General features: G+C 41.2%; 1 protein-coding gene across 1 annotated transcript in view; it reads right to left on the bottom strand.

Moving 5' to 3' along the window:
- Positions 1–19,980, bottom strand: part of MAP1D (methionine aminopeptidase 1D) — a 494,905-nt gene that overhangs the window by 416,667 nt on the left and 58,258 nt on the right. Inside the window, exon 2 of the mRNA XM_089372168.1 lies at positions 858–933. Within this exon, the coding sequence (XP_089228294.1) occupies positions 858–933 (76 nt within the window). The remainder of the gene's footprint in view (positions 1–857; positions 934–19,980) is intronic.

Here is a 19,980-nt window from a genome sequence, read left to right as displayed (position 1 = left end):
TTCTTAGGAAAGATACTTTTCAAGTGGAAGCCAGAGCGGGTATGCTAAGCCTTCCTTGTTTCTGCAGGAAAGGGAATCTTGTGTAACCACTTTTTGGCCCTTGGTCCTGGCAATCTTGATGTAAATGCATATTGTTTTATAATGTAATTTATGCTGTTGTTTCTAGAAAAGCAATTCAAGATAGATTGGACTAACAGCAGAAAATCTTCTTATCATTCTTGTGAGTTCTATGCTTTCATTTGTCATCCATTCTCATATGCAATCCTTCAGAATATTTTCTTCAAATTTTTACATCTCAATTTCTTCTTTATACCACTGCGCCGGAAGCATTGAAAATGAAAAATAGATAATCTCTGACCGAGTATATTCTATTCTCCCTTCAAAAAAGACCCTTTTTTCAATTTGATTAGGAATCTGATTCAATTTCTATCCCTAAAACATATATAAAATTCTGCAGTATAATCAACTTATTTAAGACTGTTTAAATATTACTGCAATGTGATCCAATGAACTCCTATAATACACTAGAGGAAGACCAGAAGTTTGGTTTTTATCATTCGGCTTGCATTAGGCACTCCTCTAATGACAATACATAACTGTTTGAAACGAATATCTAAATGGACTGTGCAGCTCATATCTGTTTCATTTTTAATTTATGTTTCTGTATGCAGGGTTAAAGCACATGCTCTAATGACATTTTTCCATTCCATATGCAGTTTAGGAGAAAATCAGAGACGTCAGTATTTCCTTAGCATGAATATCTAATACCAAATTCATGGGAATTTTGGCTGGAGATAAAGATGCTCTCAAGTATTGCAAACATATTACTATCAGAAGGGAAAGAACTTGATGCCTACCTCCTGTTAAATAGAAGATCAGTTAAACCAGATAATTTCCTTGAAACTATCAAAACATGTTTCTTGGATATGTTTCCTGTACATCAGAAACATTTTTGCAACACATTCAGGTAGATTATATTTAGCCAATAGTCACATATTCAAATATCAAATTTACCAAACAACTAGGATTTCATAAACTTATCTTACCCTTCTGTTTTACACAAACTTTCAAGGGTATGCTAGAAAACTGCAAGCATATTTGTAGAAAACAAAAAACCTTAGCCAAAATCTATGAAGAGTAATGGGCTTCCATTAATGTTGCAAACATTGTGTCAGAAAATAATCACAAATGGTCTAGAAAAAGACTTATCAGCAACATCAGGGAAAATATTGGAAAATATATGCATACTTTAAAAAATACAATATCCATTTTTTTCAATATTTTAAGCATCTAAAGCAACGTCTTCTCTCTAGCCCTTTTATTGTCAAATGTAACAGTAACCCCTTTGTTCCTAATCCCCTGCTTTCCCACTTCATAGTGAGCAAAAAATCTCCAAAAATCCCAACTCAGTTGAATTTTCCATTTCTGCACCATATTTGGCTGATATATCATGGTAATTTTCAACATATTGGAGCTGTAAATATTATAAAAAAAACACACAATTCTTTCTAGCAATAATATTATTGAGCTGAAAGAATCGTGATATATCGCAACGTTGGCAATATATCACCAATATTTGCAACATTGGCTGTCATTCCCCAATAGTTTCTTGAGACGCCTTCTTCAAAATCAACTTGATAACCACTTAATTGAGAGAGGTTGCCAGATTGTCAAAGGAAAAGGTTTTGTTTGTCATGCAGCAAAGTTCCCTAACAAGTAGCAAAGAGTTGCTTTGTGAATTGTTAGACAGGAGCAGACAGAATTTGTCCAAGGCAGATTTATCCTTGATACTGTGATTTATACATGGGACGCTATGGAATGGGCTACAGAAACTGGTTAGGAGTCTTTTTTCTCAAAATCATCTTTGATAACGCATATGCTAGGATGGATAGGTCCTTCATTCCAGAGATACTTCAGTGCCTTGGAATTGGTTCCAACTATGTTGTCATGGTGAACACTCTCTTCTCCTAAATCACCATGTTCGACGAATTTTCAAGATTAAAGTCCAAAATTCACCAAACTTCAAGTGAATCCAAACAGATTTGGTGTAATTCACTGAACTTCAAGGTGAACTTCAATTCAAACTCAAATTCAACGTTTAAATCAAATGCATTTACACAGCTTTCAATCAAGTTTGTTGAAGTTCATTGAGGCTCAAGTTGAAAGGTTAAGAACTTTCAAAAAAAAAAAAAAAAAACTAAAAATATAAACCTTAGTTCATTCATTCATTCATCTGTCCAACTCTCGAGTACCCCTCTTGTCCCACCCTCTATCACAATAACAAATCCCACCTTCTCTCGTAGACCCTGACCAGGTGAACCCTCCAGTCACAATTCAAATTTCAAAGAGAAGAGTGAAGGTCTAGGAGGAGAGAAGAAGGAAGAAAATCTTGTTTTTGGGCTAATCTCTCTCACACGTGCGAAAGTCTAGGGTTACTGCAGCTACAAAGAGGGTCAAAACTACAGGTCTGAATTGCAGGAGAGCGAAGTGCAATATCAAGTTGTTGGAAGAAGGAATATTCTATCTTGACCTAGCTAACCTTGGGAGGAGTTGTCTTTGCACTAAGAAGGATCTCTTGAAGACGCTGAATTAGGGTTTCTATAGTAGCTACAGGGCCGAAGTTGCTAGACGAAGTTGTTGCAAGGTCGAAGTTGTGGTTGAAGCAGCGGCTGGGAGCTTCCAAGCTAGTTGATGCAGGATTGAGCTGTGATATTGGAAGGGTACTTGGAGGAGGACTTGGTCTAGGGTTTGGGTCTTTGTTGTTTCATTTGAAGCAGATTCTATAAGAAGATAAGAGTTTATGGGCTTTCCCCTTGGAAGAGTTTTGCCCTGGCTTGGAGCCTAACTTCTGTGTCCATTGTCTTTATTATGTTGCTCTTGATATTTGTTTGATGAAGAAGATTTAATAAAGAAACACAAAGAAGAATAAGAAAGTTCACAAACAAGTATTAAGGTTAAGGAAAATTGGATTTAACAGTTGCCACATTGTATTTTCCAACAATTGTAACTACTACCAAATGCAGTGTGATATATGATGTTTGTTGTTAATGCTCTAAACTCATTGTAAACATCAATCTCGTTGCCCTTAGAGTCTAACTAATAAATCATCTCTTCTCAATTCTTGAGCATGGATGAACTATAAGCAGCCATTTTCTTCACCACTGGTTTAAGTTTATCAACAACAAAAACAAGCTTCACAATCCTCCTGTGCTTTACTCATCTCAATCCATCTAAGAGAAAAATTCCCCGCCCTAACAAAGCCAACACAAATGGCCTCGTGGTCACCCTTCCATAGTGACTGAATTTATTCGATCAAATTTCCTCGATTAGCTCTAACTTTGAAATGTACAGCGTTTGATGGATTCCATACCAATAGAAAAATGTATCTCTAGTCTTGTCAGATCTTTGTTTATTTTTTGATCTCCTTGACTCTTTAATTACACCATATTTTCAAATCATCACTTATTTCCAAAGTTCTTCAGCCCTACTTTAATTGACCAAAATTTTCCAATTGAATTCAGTCACCGAAAAAGTGATTACTTTGAATTCGTGATCATTGACAATCCAATTGGTTTTGCAAAAGATCTCGACCCTACATCATGAATACACACATCCCAATATATCCAAAGGAACGGGGTTTCTTAGTTCTTCATAAAATGTCTTGACTAACATAAAGCTAGAGCGCTTTGAGTCTTGTGTTATTCGAAACATACCAACAATTTGAAACATAACAAAGGTATCTTTGTCCTTGATCCCTATTACCAACCATTTTGTGGGTGATATCTCCAAGAGAAATTTTTCTCCATGATGAACCTTAGCCAACAACCAGTAGCCCCTTGATGCCTCCTACTAGCTCATTGTGTCATTTCTCTGCCACCTGAGCCAGCCATGTGGTCCCTCACCCACCTGTATTGATCGTATGTTTGAAGGTGGGCCTCCTGAATCTAAAGGTATGTCTTGTCATTTGGTAATTGAGTATTGGGTTTACTTATCATGGATACTTCAGGGTATGGATTGATGGGGGGATTTGGCAAAAAGAGTGGGTTTATTTTGTGCTCTTGTGCCCTTGATCTCTTTTGGTTGTTACTCTTCGATCTTAGTCCCGTGGGATCTCCTTTATTGACCATTTGGTTCTACGGTGCTACTACTTGGGAAACCCCGACTTTGGGTGCGTGGTCCCGCTCCTTTACCTACACATGTTACTCCCTTTCCACTCACTATACCCATTTATCATTTCTCCCACCTGGCTCCACATTCCCATTCTGGGTCCACATAGGACTAGCCTCCCTATCCCCTTGCCCTCACCTTGGGTCAAACCTAGAATGATGCGCCGAAGGTTGAGGCAATTAAAAGAAAAAGAAAAAGCATAATTGACCACAATTAACAAGAAATTGTACCACAAAATGCAAAAGATGGACAGGACAAAATAATCAGCATGTGGCCAAAAGCCAATGCATGAGCTCTACCCCAATCCATGGCCATCACCCTGGTTCCATGCGCCCTAGATGAATCTCCTTTATCATTCAAGAACCCATGATTGTCTTGACCCTTGGAGGGCAATGAACCGCCCTAGCTGAAAGGCAGTAATCACTGTTATATCTTACATATCATGCTCTTGTCCTTTGAGCCCTGAGCAGTGAATTACAGAAATTCATAAAAGGTAAAAGGCTTATAGATAAGGGTGGAAAAATCAAAGTCGGGGCACCTCATGGACCACAATTGCTCCCCCCTACACATTACATACCCAGGTGTGGGCTTCCCCTTACCTAACTACCCCTATGCCCCACTATGTGGCCCAGGATTGCCCTTATCATTCCCTACTCCATTCCACATATTTGCCACTTGCCACCCCCATTACAGGGATGTACCTTGGACATATTATCCGCTTTAAGGGTTGAAACCACCTAATAAGGTACTGGCTAACCCCCTTTGGAGCTTGGAGACACCAGCACATGCCAAAGCCCACTACGAAAGAGCATGCCATTGTCAAGTGCCCACGTTGTTATCCATGATTTGTAAGCTCTTTTACCCGATTATTTTAATGACTAGATGTACTGGAAGCCTAGGGAACGCATTAGATCTTATGCAGGATTACAGGTGGTTTCCATTTGGGTTTGGTCTCCCTAAATGGGATCCTAGCCCCCAGAGGTCTACATTGGCACATGTAGGGTGTGCATAGAGAGCCATTGGCCTCCACAACAGCAAACAAAACTCCACGGATCTTCACGGATGCTCAGAGATTACTAGCGATCCACTTTTGGGATGATGGTGATATGCTTGGTACATTATGCCCAGCAGGCCCCCACAAGAGCCCCACTCTCTTGGCAAGGGTCCTGGGACTTGTACGATGTCATGGCAGCATTCATTCCACCACTTGGACCCTTGCGGAGGATCCACAGGCATCTTCGATTCATATGGAGACCCATGGGGTCATTTATGTGCCCTCATACCCACTGGGAGCACCACAAGTCTACTACTTGGAGAACAAGGGGCCACCACCTTGTCCATCATATTCCAAGGAATTTATTCCTCAATATGGCACTTTTGGATATTATTATGCCTTTGGAGGGCCCTACGACATGTACATATTATTATTTGGCCCCTTATGAGGCTTATTTTTACACTTGTTAGCTAGTTTGGTGGGCTTGTCACCGATATGGGTTTTTATTTGCACATTATTTTATCATTAGGGGCTAATGTAGTGATCCAAAAATAGATCCTGGATAAACCTCTAAGTCTAAAAGACTTCATGCAAGAGGTGAAAGGTGCCAAATGGCACAAATCTTTTGTAAATCAGAGGAAAATGAAAATCGCAGGCTGCTCTCGGAAATAAGCTCATTGCAGAGATCTCCTCATTCTGAATCCAACGTAACTTGAATGGGCGAAAACGGATTTCAAATGGGAAAGTTGTCATAAAATGAAGCTGCCCTTTTTCATAGGAAAAAGAGGCAAAAATCCCTTGAAGTATGGGTCTAAAAACCCTCTAAGTCTTCCTAATCTCCCAAAAGGGAAAAACAAGCGCAAAAGGAGTTATGGACTCATCGGATAACACTATCGGAGGCTTAAAAACATGAGAAAATAGCGAAATGAGGCATATCGGGAGGTTGGCACAATGAATGCACAGGGGTCGTCAAGTCTAGCCGATCAACAGTCCAGATCCGATCAGCATATCGCATCGGCGGTGATCAGCGGGTCGGAGCGGAGGCATGGCACGATGGACCGGGGTGATGCGATGGAGCGATCGCCGAAATCAGCAAATCACCATCAGCAAACAATGGAGCGACCATATAATATATATATATATATATATATATATATATATATATATATATATATGCGCGCGATAGCCCGACTGAGATCGTCGATATCGGCGGATCGACGTCGGCGATACCAAAGGGGAAGCCAAAGGGCTGTTGCGACTAGCGATGCAATATGGCCAGACCCGATAGGGTTTCGGAATGCAAAATATATATATTTTGAAATCTGCCAAATGTGATTTTTAATGTATTTCACATGTTTCGTTTATTAAACGAAAAACAAAGGGGCAGGCCAATTGCGATTGCGATAAGCAATCCCCAAGCAGACATGATAGGGATATAAAGCGGGTTTATAAAACTTTGAAGTCCGGAACTGTGTGTTCTGTGGATTTTCCCGTGTTTGGCAGCGTTTCTCTGTGTAAACAAAAAACAACTGCTCAAAGGAATTTTAAGCGTCGATTGCCATTTCCGTTACCAAATAGGTGGAATCCATCCCAAGAAGCGTTTAGCAATGATTGCTAACGCTAAGAGGAAAATGAAGGGACAGCAGCTTGAAGACAAAGAGCCCGAGAGGGGAGATAAACAGGCAGCGCGATTTGGCTTAAAAGCCACAGAACGGCAGAAAACAAGGGCTGCTGGGTTGTAGAACGGTGGCCAAATTATGTTTGTTGCTGAGTTAATGTTGGTGGCCGAGCTGTTGTTGAAGACTGTCTGTTGCTGAAAGCCAAGCCAAGGCAAAAGGAGCAGCGCAGAAGCCCAAGGAGGCAGCGCAGAAGAAAAAGGAGCAGCTGAGGGAGCCTTTGGGGTCACTTGAAGTTCAAGTGAAAAGCCAGAGAGCGTGAAGGTTGCAGAAGGCAGAAAGGAGCCAGAGCAGGAGAGCCAAAGAGCCAAGAGCCCGAGCCAAAGAGCCAAGAGTCAGAGCCAAGAGCCAGAACCAGAGCCAAAGAGCCAGAGTCAAAGCCAAGAGCCAGAACCAAGAGCCAAAGAGCCAGAGCCAAGAGCCAAGAGCCAAAAGCCAAAAGCCAGAGCTTCAAGAGCCAAGGGATAAAAAGGTGTCTGAACCCACTGTTTATGTGTAGAACAGCAGGAGTTGAGTCAAAGACTTGTAAAAGACTTACACCATAATCCCAGAGAGCCAAGTCAAATTGACAAGAGCTCATGGAGATGTAGCCCAAGAGTTGTGGGTGAACTCCAAATTAATTTGCCATCTTATGTGTCTGTTGTTTCTGCTGCCTTATTCACTGTTATATGCATTTATGTATATGTTCAAGCACATTTAAATATCATCGTGCACAGCAGATTTAAAGCACATAACAGCCAACAATAAAAACAAGCATATGCCTATACTTTAAAGCATTTCTTAATTCCGCATTGGTTAATCAAATAGACTTGGGAAAATTCAAGCTTTGGAAGTGGGAGAGGTTCTTGTAAGCTAGACAAGAAGCCTAAGAGCCCCATTTTCAAATCAGGTGGTATCAGAGCAATAGATTGATTAACCTCACCTTCAAGGAAGGATTATATCAGAATGCTTGATTGACAAAGCAAAGACTGCTTGTCTGGAAGGTGTTTAAACAGTCAGAGGTTGATTGTATGCTTGTTTTGCAGACTGACTATTGTTTAAGTTTGCAAAGGCGAAGAGAAAGCTATTGATAGCTTAGTCCAGGAAGGACAAGAAGAAAGAAGAAGTCATTGGCATAATGACAACTTCTACAAATGAGTCCTCGAATTCTGCTCTCTTCACAAGACTCTTTGATGAAGACATGAAGCAAGAATTGTCCACCATGATGGATATGGTGAGAGAAATGTATGAGGATGGAAGGAAGAGCAGCATGCTTAGAAAGCAGCTGAATTCCATAAAGGAAGAGAAGCAGTTGCTTGCTGACACACTGCAGGAAATGGAAAAGCAACTTCATATTGCAAATATGAACCTGAAGAGGATGCATGAGTTGGAAACACAGAGCTTTGTTGCCCAAGAAGCCTTACTCAAGTACCAACTTGAAGAAGAGGTAAGCCATTCCAGTTTGTCTTCAAATTCTTCTGAGAATGCTTGTATTGGTTCTTTTGAGAAACATACTAAAGGCATAGGTTCCAAGCTAATGTCCAAGATGGGCTATGAAGGAAAGGGCTTGGGAAAGCATGCACAAAGCATTGTTGAACCAATAATGGTTAAGGAAAGGCCTAAATATTTGGGTCTTGGCTATGGACAGTCTTATGGATAGAGTTCCAAAACTGCCATGAAGGCCATTGAAACAGTCCCAAGAAGGAGTTTCATTTCATGTCCTCTACCTCAGAAGTGTGAAGGTCGTATTCAAGAGAAAAGCAATAGCTTGAAACATCAATTGCAGGATGCGGGTGTTTAGAAGCACACACTTGAACCAGAGAGTTGGGGAGACTCTAACAGCGTTGAAGAGTTTGATGGTGTTCCAAAGGGAGCCACTTCTTCATTTGCTTCACCTCCTCATGAAGGCAATAAAGGTGAAAGAGGCAGGTATAAATCTTGTTCTAAACACATTCCTTTTGATTTTGCAAAGCATGATGAATTTCCACATATGTATGGGAAAAGAGTTGCATGTTCCTTTTGTGGTTTGGATAACCATGATGTTTCTAGATGTTGGAAAAGAATGGCCACATACAGGAAGCAGAAGAAGGAAAAGAAGCAAGAAGCCAAAGGTCCATTGGACAAGGCAAATCATGTTTTCAAGAGGATGCACATACAGTGCACTTACTGCCATAAGCAAGGACATCTTGCCGCAAAATGTTGGACTTTGAATCCAGCAATGCTTCCATAAAAGCTGAAGAAAGTGGAAAGAGAAGATGGCAGAAATGGAAGTGAAGATTCCATGAATGATGTGTCTCAGAATGATTCACATGATGATGCTGATGTGCAAACAAAGGTAGTCCCTTTAAAAGGGATTGGTAAGGAACAGTTAGAGTTCTTATCCGATTGAGATAGCATGTCCATTGTGTAGGAATTTACAGGGTAAGTTCCTCAGAAAGAACACCAAAAGGACACCGCTCACAACCAGATCACAGATCAATACACCAGTATTTTTGACGTGGTTAAAACCCTCAAAGAGGGAAACAGTCCACGGCCTGCGCCAACGTGGCTACTACAGGCAATTTATTAATCAAAGAATGAAAATTTACATAAGCTTCTCTCATGCACGGATTACCCGAACAATGACCCTCCATGCGCTTTAAATAGAACTCATGGACCAATCGGGTGTCAAGCCACGGATCAAGTGTCGGTAATACCGAGGAGAGAGTGAACCGTCGGATCACTACATATCGTGACCGTCGGATTGTAAGTTACAAAATGTACAACAGTAAAGAAACACACTTTACCTAACTCTATACCTAACTCTATACTAGACCAAGTTGAACTTAACTATTTCCTATGTGTCGGAATATCCTAACATCCCCCCTTAAGAACAACTTGGGATAGGATTGAAGGATTTACAAATATGACACAATAGGAGAAGGAAGGAGGCACTAGAGCCTATCCCCCCTTAGTGACAACTTCCTGAACTCCAAGCATATATCGAAGTTTAGTGAACTTCGCCTCTGTGAGAGCCTTTGTGAAGATGTCTGCAACCTGATCATCTGTTGAACAATATTGCACTTCAAGAACATGGTCATGAATGAGCTTTCTGATGAAGTGCATGTGTAGTTCAATGTGTTTGCTGCGCTGATGCTGGACTGGATCTTTGCATAGCTGAATGGCACTTTGATTATCACACCAAAGTGTGGTTGGATGCTGCTGCTCAAAGCCAAACTCTGATAGGATCTGACGAAGCCACAAGGCTTCCTTACTAGCTTCCACGGCACCACGATACTTTGCTTCTGCTGACGAAAGAGAAATGGCAGCCTGTTTCTTACAAGCCCATGTAATAGGTCCTGAACCAAGAGTGAAGACATAACCGGCAGTAGACTTCCGATCATCAGGGTCACCAGCCCAATCAGAATCAGTGAAACCAACTAATAGAGGAGCTGCTTTGGCACTGTAATGAATCCCAAACTGTATTGTACCTCGAACATAACGAAGTATTCTTTTGGCTGCTTTCCAATGACTTTCACGGGGGTTTTGCATAAAACGAGCAACAAGGCCAACAGCAAAGGAAAGGTCAGGACGAGTATGGGTTAAATACAAGAGTTTTCCTACAAGTTGACGGTATAAGGTAGCATCAACTTCAGGAGAAGTACAAGAGACTGAAAGTTTGACTCCAGACTGAAAGGGAGAAGGGGCTGGCTTACAGTCTTCCATGTGAAAATGACGAAGAATATCACAAGCATACTTGGACTGGGAAAGGGAAATACCCTCCTTGGATTGCAAGACTTGAAGACCGAGAAAATAGTGTAAGTGTCCTAAGTCTGTCATTTCAAATTTCTTTTTAAGGCTGGACTTCACATGGTTTATAAGGTTGGGATCACTACCAGTAAGAATAAGATCATCAACATAAAGAACAAGGATGATAAGAGAGTTGCCCACTTTCTTGGTGTAGACAGTATTGTCAGAATAACACCTAGAAAAGCCAGATTCTAAAAGAAAGCTATCCATTTTGGCATACCAAGCCCGAGGAGCTTGCTTGAGACCATAAAGAGATTTCTTAAGTCGACATACAAGGCTGGAGTCTGTTTGGATGAAGCCAATGGGTTGTTCCATATAGATTTCTTCATGCAAGTCCCCATGCAAGAAGGCAGATTTAACATCCATCTGATGGACTTCCCATTTTAAAGAGGCAGCAAGGGAAAGAACAAGGCGGATAGAGTTCATTTTGGCAACAGGGGAGAAGGTTTCAGTGTAGTCAATGCCTTCAACCTGTGAAAAGCCCTTAGCAACAAGACGAGCTTTATGTTTATCAACTTTCCCATCTGGTCCATACTTGGTTCTGTAAACCCATTTACATCTAACAAGTTTGCGTCCCTTTGGTAGAGGAACAAGATCCCATGTATCATTTGCCAACAATGAATGATATTCTTCATTCATAGCTGCTTCCCAATGTGGATGGCCTGAAGCTTCTGCAAAAGTGTCAGGATCATGATTTACTGGAGCTTGAGCCAGTAAAGAAGAGGCTCTTTCAAACTGAGAACGTGTACGTCGCTGATCTGTAGGATCACCGGCAAGATCACCTGCTGCATCCCGAGTAGCACGAACCCATCTTGGAAGTTGAGGATCCTGAGGAGGTGGGGGAGGATTGTCATCCTCACTTTCATCATCTGAAGAAGAAATGTTTTCAAAAGTAGAAGAGATAGGAAGAGGTGGCACATCCGCCGGACTAGGCTCGCAGGCCGATTTATTTTCATCAAATTTTACATCTCTTCTAATGATAACATTTTTGGACTTAAATGGAATAAGTCTATAACCTTTTACATCTTCAGAATATCCAACAAAAGTACATTTCTCACTCTTAGGTTCTAAAGCTTTATGCTTTTCATCTGGAATATGGGCCCATGCTTCACTTCCAAAAACACGAAAGTGACTTACATCTGGTTTAATGGAACTCCAAGCTTCTTCTGGAGTGATATTCTTTAGAACCTTAGTAGGAGTGCGATTGATTATATAATTTGCACAATTAATTGCTTCGGCCCAAAAACTAAGACTGAGTCCTTTAGATTGCAACATACAATTAGCCATTTCCTTTAAGGTGCGATTTTTCCTTTCAGCTACACCATTTTGTTGTGGAGTGTATGGAACAGTATGTTGCATTTGAATTCCATTTTCGGTGCAAAAGTTGATGAATGTGTTTTTAACATATTCTCCACCATTATCAGTTCTTAGCTTAAGAATTTGATGTCCAGATTGTTTTTCAACAAAGGCTTTGAAGGCCAAAAATGTGTTAAATACTTCGCTCTTGAGTTTTAAGAAGTATACCCAAGTGCGTCTGGAGAAATCATCAATGAAAGTTAAGAAATACTTGCAGCCAGAGAATGAAGCAACAGGAAGTGGACCACATAAATCACTGTGCACAAGCTGTAAAGGGGCTGAGGCGTGCCAAGAGGCACGTTTTTCAAAACTGTCCCGATGATGTTTTTCGAGTACACATCCGGAACAAACACCATCTCTGCAAGATACCATAGGAAGACCTGTCACCATATTTTCTTTACATAGATGCTGAAGGGAGCGATAGTTTAAGTGACCAAATCGCTCATGCCAAAGTTTGCTCACTTCATCATTATGAGCAACAAATACTGAGGGAAGATTTGATGACCCAAAGTTGTGAAACTTATACAACCTTGTGGAATCATCAGCAATACCAGTAGCTAGAATCTGTTTAGGATCTCTTAGATCCTTGATTACAACATCATGAGGTGAAAATTCAACAATTTTACCTTCACCTGAATGAGTTATCTGATATACAGATAGAAGGTTGCAGGATAAGGTTGGAACACATAATACATCATTAAACTGACCATTGTCTAGATGAACAGTTCCAGTCCCTACAACATTAAGAGATCTATCATCACCAACATATATATTTTTGGTGTTACAATCATTTAAAGAAGAAAACATGGCTTGGTTTTTGGCCATGTGATAAGAGGCTCCAGAATCAATGAGCCACTCATGAGAATGAGAAGAAGAAGATACATTTAATGCATAACCAGACTGAGATGATTGACAACGACATGCAAAAAGTGCCATTCCTGAAGATGAAGTTGAAGTTGAAGTTGAAGAATGCTCCACATGGATGTTATGTTTCTTCATTGCGGCTTCCAAGGCTTCCATCTTCTTAAAGCATTTAGATTCTAAGTGGCCATCTCGATTACAAAAGTTACAATGTCTATCAGTCTTCTTCCATTTGTTTTTATTGGTCTTATCATTTTGCTGAAATGATCTTTCATTTTGAGGCTGAGTTTGCTTAGGACCCTTGTTTGGTTTAGGACCATTCTTTTTAGGATATGACTTCTTAGGATTCTTTGAATTTGGTTGCTGCTGGGCGGCTAACGCTTTCTTGGAAGAGTTTCCAAGATTAAGAAGACCAAGGTGTAAGAGTTTTTCTTGTTCTCTTATTAAAGAATCACAAAAAGAGTCAAAGGAAGGGGCCTTGTAGTCTTTTCCTTGACAAATGAAAGCTTCTCTTGTAGAATAGAAGGTGGAAACAAATACAGAGTAGGCTGGTCCCAACTTAGTAAGGATGGAATAAATAAGGTTACTATCTTCTTTCTTAACCTTAACACCTTCCAAGAGATATCTAAGGGTCTTGAATTTGGACAAGAAATCTTCAATGCAAGAAAAATTATTAGGATCCAATGTAAGCAACTCATTTTCAAGTTGATGGGCTCTAATTTCATTTTTAATCCCAAAAACTTTAGTGATTTGTTCCAATGCTTCATGAGGAGTTTCAAGTTCTGCAATATGGAATCTAAGATCAGGAGAAATAGACATCCCTATCAAACCACGTGCTTGATCTTGTCTATTTTCCCATTTTGCAGCCTTGTCTTCATCTTTTGGTTTCTTCTCTTGGCCTGTGGCTATTCTGTAGAGACCTTTACTTCTAAGTAAATCTTCCATGTAGGATATCCATTGGAAGTAGTTAGTGCTGTCAAGAATGACTTGGCATGAACTTTCCATTTTTTTTTAAAAACTGAAGCTGAAGATGCTGAAAGTAAGTGTTCCAATGGATAGATCTCGAAAAATTAGGCTGTTTTTAAAAAAACGGCTCTGAAAAAGGCTTCCGGATGAAGAAGTTATGGCTTTTTGAAAAAAATTTGTTGAAGTTGCCGGCAAAGTGCGCGAATGTGCGGGAATGAAAAAATCTGCCCCCACAAAATGGAGACTTGAACCCAAGACCTCTACTCTCTTAAAATAGCTTTGAACCAATTGATCTATACAAAAAATTTGAGAGAGAGAGAGAAGAGGGGGGGGGGGCCTTGGTTTGCGTGCTTGCCTTGAGAAAGCTCTTTTTCCCTACAAAACACAAAATACAAAACCCAACACAGACATGCAAAGAAAACGAACCTTATGGCTCGAAGTTAGCTTTAGCCAAAAAACTAGATATTTTCAAAAATGAACCTTGCGGCTCAAAGTTAGCTTTAGCCGAAAAACTAAATATTTTTCTCAGTGTTTCTGATTTTCCGAGATCACACTAAGGTGCAAGGAAAAGAGCATACGCATGAGAAAAATCCTTCCTTTCTGTTTCTGATTTGCCCAGATCGCACAGAGTCGCAGGGCAAAGAGCATACGCAGAAATGAAAGGTATAGATCCGGTTAAAAAAAAGCTAAATAAACCGAAACCGAAATAAGCAGAGAGAAAATAACAGTAAACTGCAAATAAAGACTGTATACCTCCAGATCTAAAAAATGACGCAGCTAGGGCTACCGGAAACCTTTTCGCGTGAAACGAAAGGGGTTCCTCACTGGAACAGATGCTCCGAACACAACAGAGCAGTCCTCTCGGCCCGAAAGCAGTCAGAAACAGCAGATCTAGGAAACGGCAGTCGGATGCAGTTCTACCGGCTTCAGATTTGGATCACCAATGGACGCGGCCCTCAAATAGCTCTGATACCATGTAGGAATTTACAGGGTAAGTTCCTCAGAAAGAACACCAAAAGGACACCGCTCACAACCAGATCACAGATCAATACACCAGTATTTTTGACGTGGTTAAAACCCTCAAAGAGGGAAACAGTCCACGGCCTGCGCCAACGTGACTACTACAGGCAATTTATTAATCAAAGAATGAAAATTTACATAAGCTTCTCTCATGCACGGATTACTCGAACAATGACCCTCCATGCGCTTTAAATAGAACTCATGGACCAATCGGGTGTCAAGCCACGGATCAAGTGTCGGTAATACCGAGGAGAGAGTGAACCGTCGGATCACTACATATCGTGATCGTCGGATTGTAAGTTACAAAATGTACAACGGTAAAGAAACACACTTTACCTAACTCTATACTAGACCAAGTTGAAATTAACTATTTCCTATGTGTCGGAATATCCTAACACATTGATGCATCTACATTATATTTCATTTCAGCTTTGAAAGTACAATGTGCTTAAGTGAAAGTTGAGGGATGAAATGCATCCATTGCATGTGATGCCATGTTGACTTGAAAGAAGTTAACTTGGTCTCCAAATAGAGATAATGATGAAAGTTTCATCTTTTCAAAAAGAGTCCTAATGGTCTTTTTCTACATGCTTGACTTGAAAGGTCATTTGTTTTTAGGCATGTTTTGTGGGCTTGTTATCTAGTCCATCATTTGTATGCAAATGTAAAACATGGAAGTGTTCACAAGATGTGAAAATCTGTTTCTTTTGTTGAAGCAGGAGTTAGTCCATCCAGTTGTTGTCTGTATGCCTGTTGTTGTTAACAGTTGTTGTTGGCAGCTTGTCAAACAGGTACAAATGAAAGTTTTGTGGAGCAGATGTACTTCACATTTGTTGAGCCACCTTGGATCAATGATCAAGGCAAAGAAGCTCAAACTACCTTCTATGACCATTTCAGTAGAAGTTCTGCAGGAAGGCAAGGAGGAAGACAGTTCTTCTCAAGAAGACTAGCCCATCTAGAGAAGGGAAGTGGTCAGAAACTTTGGTTCAGAGGCACTATGCAAAGGCAAGTGTAGGGAGGCTGAAAGAAGAGGGTGAGTCACTCTCATTTACTGTTCAGATTAGTATATCAGTCTTTTGGAGACCAAAAGTTCTTTTAGTGGGAAGGCGTGATCCAAAAATGGATCCTGGATAAACCTCTAAGTCTAAAAGACTTCATGCAAGAGGTGAAAGGTGCCAAATGGCACAAATCCTTTGTAAATCAAAGGAAAATGAAAATCACAGGCTGCTCTCGGAAATAAGCTCATTGCAAAGATCTCCTCATTCTGAATCCAATGCAACTTGAATGGGCGAAAACGGATTTCAGATGGGAAAGCTATCATAAAATGAAGTTGCCCTTTTTCAAAGGAAAAAGAGGCAAAAATCCTTTGAAATATGGGTCTAAAAACCCTCTAAGTCTTCCTAATCTCCCAAAAGGGAAAAACAAGCGCAAAAGGAGGAGTTATGGACTCATCGGATAACACTATCGGAGGCTTAAAAACATGAGAAAACAGCGAAATGAGGCATATCGCGAGGCTGGCACAATGAATGCACAGGGGTCGTCGGATCTGGCTGATCAACGATCCAGATCCGCTCGGCATATTGCATCGACGATGATCGTCGGGTCGGAGCAGAGGCATGGCGCAATGGACTAGGGCGATGGGAATCGGGATGGAGCGATCGCCGAAATCGGCGGATCGCCATCGGCGAACAATGGAGCGGCCATATTATATATATATATATGCACGATAGCCCGACTGCGATCGCCAATATCGGCGGATCGGCGTTGGCGATACCAAAGGGGAAGCCAAAGGGCCGTTGCGACTAGCGATGCGATATGGCCAGACCCAATAGGGTTCTAGAATGCAAATATATATATTTTGAAATCCGCCAAATGCGATTTTTAATGTATTTCGCCTGTTTCGTTTATTAAACAAAAAACAAAGGGGCATGCCAATTTCGACTACGATAAGCGATCCCCAAGCGGACCCGATAGGGATATAAAGGATTATAAAACTGTGAAGTCCGGAACTGTGTGTTCTGCGGATTTTCCCGTGTTTGGCAACATTTCTCTGTGTAAACAGAAAACGACTGCTCAGAGGAATTTTAAGCGTCGATTGCCCTGTCCGTTACCAAATAGGTGGCATCCATCCCAGGAAGCATTTAGCAATGATTGCTAACGCTCAGAGGAGGAAAATGAAGGGACAGCGGCTTGAAGACAGAGAGCCCGAGAGGGGAGATAAATAGGCAGCGCGATTTGGCTTAAAAGCCACAGAACGGCAAAAAACAAAGGTTGTTGGGTTGTAGATCGGTGGCCAAATTGTGTTTGTTGTTGAGTTAGTGATGGTGGCCGAGCTGTTGCTGAAAGCCAAGCCAAGGCAAAAGGAGCAGCGCAAAAGCCCAAGGAGGCAGCGCAGAAGAAAAAGGAGCAGCTGAGGGAACCTTTGGTGTCACTTGAAGTTCAAGTGAAAAGCCAGAGAACGTAAAGGTTGCAGAAGGCAGAAAGGAGCCAGGGCAGGAGAGCCAAAGAACCAAGAGCCTGAGCCAAAGAACCAAGAGTCAGAGCCAAGAGCCAGAACCAGAGCCAAAGAGCCAGAGTCAGAGCCAAAAACCACAACCAAAAGCCAAAGAGCCAGAGCCAAGAGCCAAAAGCCAGAGCTTCAAGAACCAAGGGATAAAAAGGTGTCTGAACCCACTGTTTATGTGTAGAACAGCAAGAGTTGAGTCAAAGACTTGCACCATAATCCCAGAGAGCCATGTCAAATTGACAAGAGCTCATGGAGATGTAGCCCAAGAGTTGTGGGTGAACTCCAAATTAATTTGTTGTCTGATGTGTCTGTTTTTACTGCTGCCTTATTCACTGTTATATGCATTTATGTATATGTTCAAACACATTTAAATATCAGCATGCACCACAAATTTTAGGGCACATAACAACCAACAATAAAAACAAGCATATGCCTATACTTTAAAGCATTTCTTAATTCTGCATTGGTTAATCAAACAGACTTGGGAAAATTCAAGCTTTGGAAGTGGGAGAGGTTCTTGTAAGCTAGACAAGAAGCCTAAAAGCCCCATTTTCAGATCATGTAGGCCCATAGGCTAATTCGAACTCCTTAGGAGGCTATATATTGATGTTAGATACATTCATTTGTATCATCACTTGACTTGGGATTTTTCTGTCTTTAGAGAACTTCGCATGTTTTTCCTTGGTGGATATTTTTTGGAGGTGGATGAATTTTGACGTATGGATTTGGGCTATTTATCTTGTCTTGGAGCTTTGTCTTGTAAACGAAATGTTGGTTGGATATACTCTATAACGTTGTAAGTAAATTTTGATGTTATTATTCTTGTTGTTGCATACTGCTAAAATTAGGGCTAGTTGTTGCATGATTGAAATGTGGAATTGAACATGTTTTAGCTAATTTAATGTATGGGCCAATGTTATATGAATGAAATGTCCTAGAGATTATTTGTCTCGATAAGCTTGCATCGTTTGCTTTGAAGTATAAATGCTTGAAGGCCACTTTTCTTTTCTTTCTCTCAATATTGGATGAAGCTGACTTTCTAGGCCTCCTTGACCAAGAAACCAAGTTCTTACTCATCATCATCCTTGACTCCATATCCCCAAGTGAATTAAGCACTGGTCCCTTGAAGGGGTGATCATTTTAACCCTCTTTTTACCATTTCCCCCTTTTCACCAAGTCTAGCCCCATTAGGTCACCTAGGGCATCAATTTTTCGAGAATTGACCCAAGGAAAAACTTTGATCTCCTATAGGCTACTACGTTGGTGGGTCCCCTCCCTCTCCTCCAAATTTGAGGCAATTCTAACTATGGAATCTCCAGGTATCCCAAGCCCTAGCTATAGGAATGATTTTCCCTAGGCATCGCCTAGGGTAGACCTCAATAGGATCAATTCAACCTTTTGAAGTAAATATTCTTGTTTGGTCCTTTCCCCTCACCTCGTCCACGATAGGAACATCAGTGGTTGCTACATTCCATCCCCGAACCTGGGTTGGGTCCACCTGGCCCCGTGTGATCCCACTTCTCAATAAAGATTATTTGTCAAGGACCATTTGAAAATCCAAGTTTCCAAAGGATTATAGGGATTGAGAAACTTGTTCATAACCCTATCCTTTCTCCCTCAACCCTCCAATCCTCACCCCTTATCCCTAGTGGACCAAGTCCCTTGCTTAAAGAGCAAGCAAGCTCCATTCTTCACTCCATCCTTGGGAAAGGGTTTTCAGGGTCACTTCTCACCTATCCATTGACATATACTTTACAAGTGAATCCCTACACTACCGGGACTCCTCCCATCGGTGAAAGTTCATAAAGAGCAGGGAGACTTAGTTGTGGTGACAGTGGGCTAAGCCTCCACAGCGTTGAAGTTTCTAAGTTTACTTAGTTAGAAACCCTCCATGCACTTTATCTGATTTATTCCTACCTACTTGTTGTTTTTCCTTAACAAGTTATTTACAATGTAAATACTGAAAATAAACACTAGTGCATGCTCAACATATTACAGATCAGCAACTAAAAGAAACAAGAACAAACACACCATATGACACCATTATTTTTGGACTAATGTCCCCGGAAAAACCCAATGCAGGAAAAACCGGTGCAACTATCTAAGGGTTTTCTTATTAAGCAATATCAGAGTACAATCTGGGTGCCGAAACTGACCTACCCAACAGAGAATTTCCTTGGCAATAATACCTCTCGGTTTCTGACAAATCTACTGGCTGAAATCCCGAATAATCCTTCCGGCAGCTACTCAGCACCAATTTGCCCCAAAAACCCCAGCGTCTGCCCAATCTGGACTGCATCAGCCTCTCCTAGCCCAGCGTTGGCCCTACGTCAGCCTATCTTGGCCTGTGTCAGCCCTAGGAGGCCCTGCGTCAGCTCTCTGACCCTCTACGTCAGCTACGCTGACCTCTCTTGTGCTCTGTGCAACACTTAGCTGCCTCTGTGTGGTCCTGCGTGAACACTGGCTGCTCCTGCGTCACTCTCTCTAGCTGCTCTGTTGCTTTCCCGGCACTATCTCTGCCTCTCTGTCTCTCTGTACTCGATGCCCCTCAACTGCTCTCCCGATCATTGATTCTATCTCTCTTAGCAAACCCCGCTCTAGAGAATAGAATGACCGAACATCTGGTGTATTCTCCAAGTGACCCTCAAGCCTTCTCTTATACTTTT

Source organism: Pinus tabuliformis, chromosome 8, assembly GCF_031772625.1.
Source record: "Pinus tabuliformis cultivar Carrire ecotype Pingquan chromosome 8, CPIR1, whole genome shotgun sequence".
Classification (NCBI taxonomy): domain Eukaryota; kingdom Viridiplantae; phylum Streptophyta; class Pinopsida; order Pinales; family Pinaceae; genus Pinus; species Pinus tabuliformis.
The sequence above is the reverse complement of the archived record's forward strand: the minus strand, read 5'-3'. Positions and strand labels throughout refer to the sequence as shown.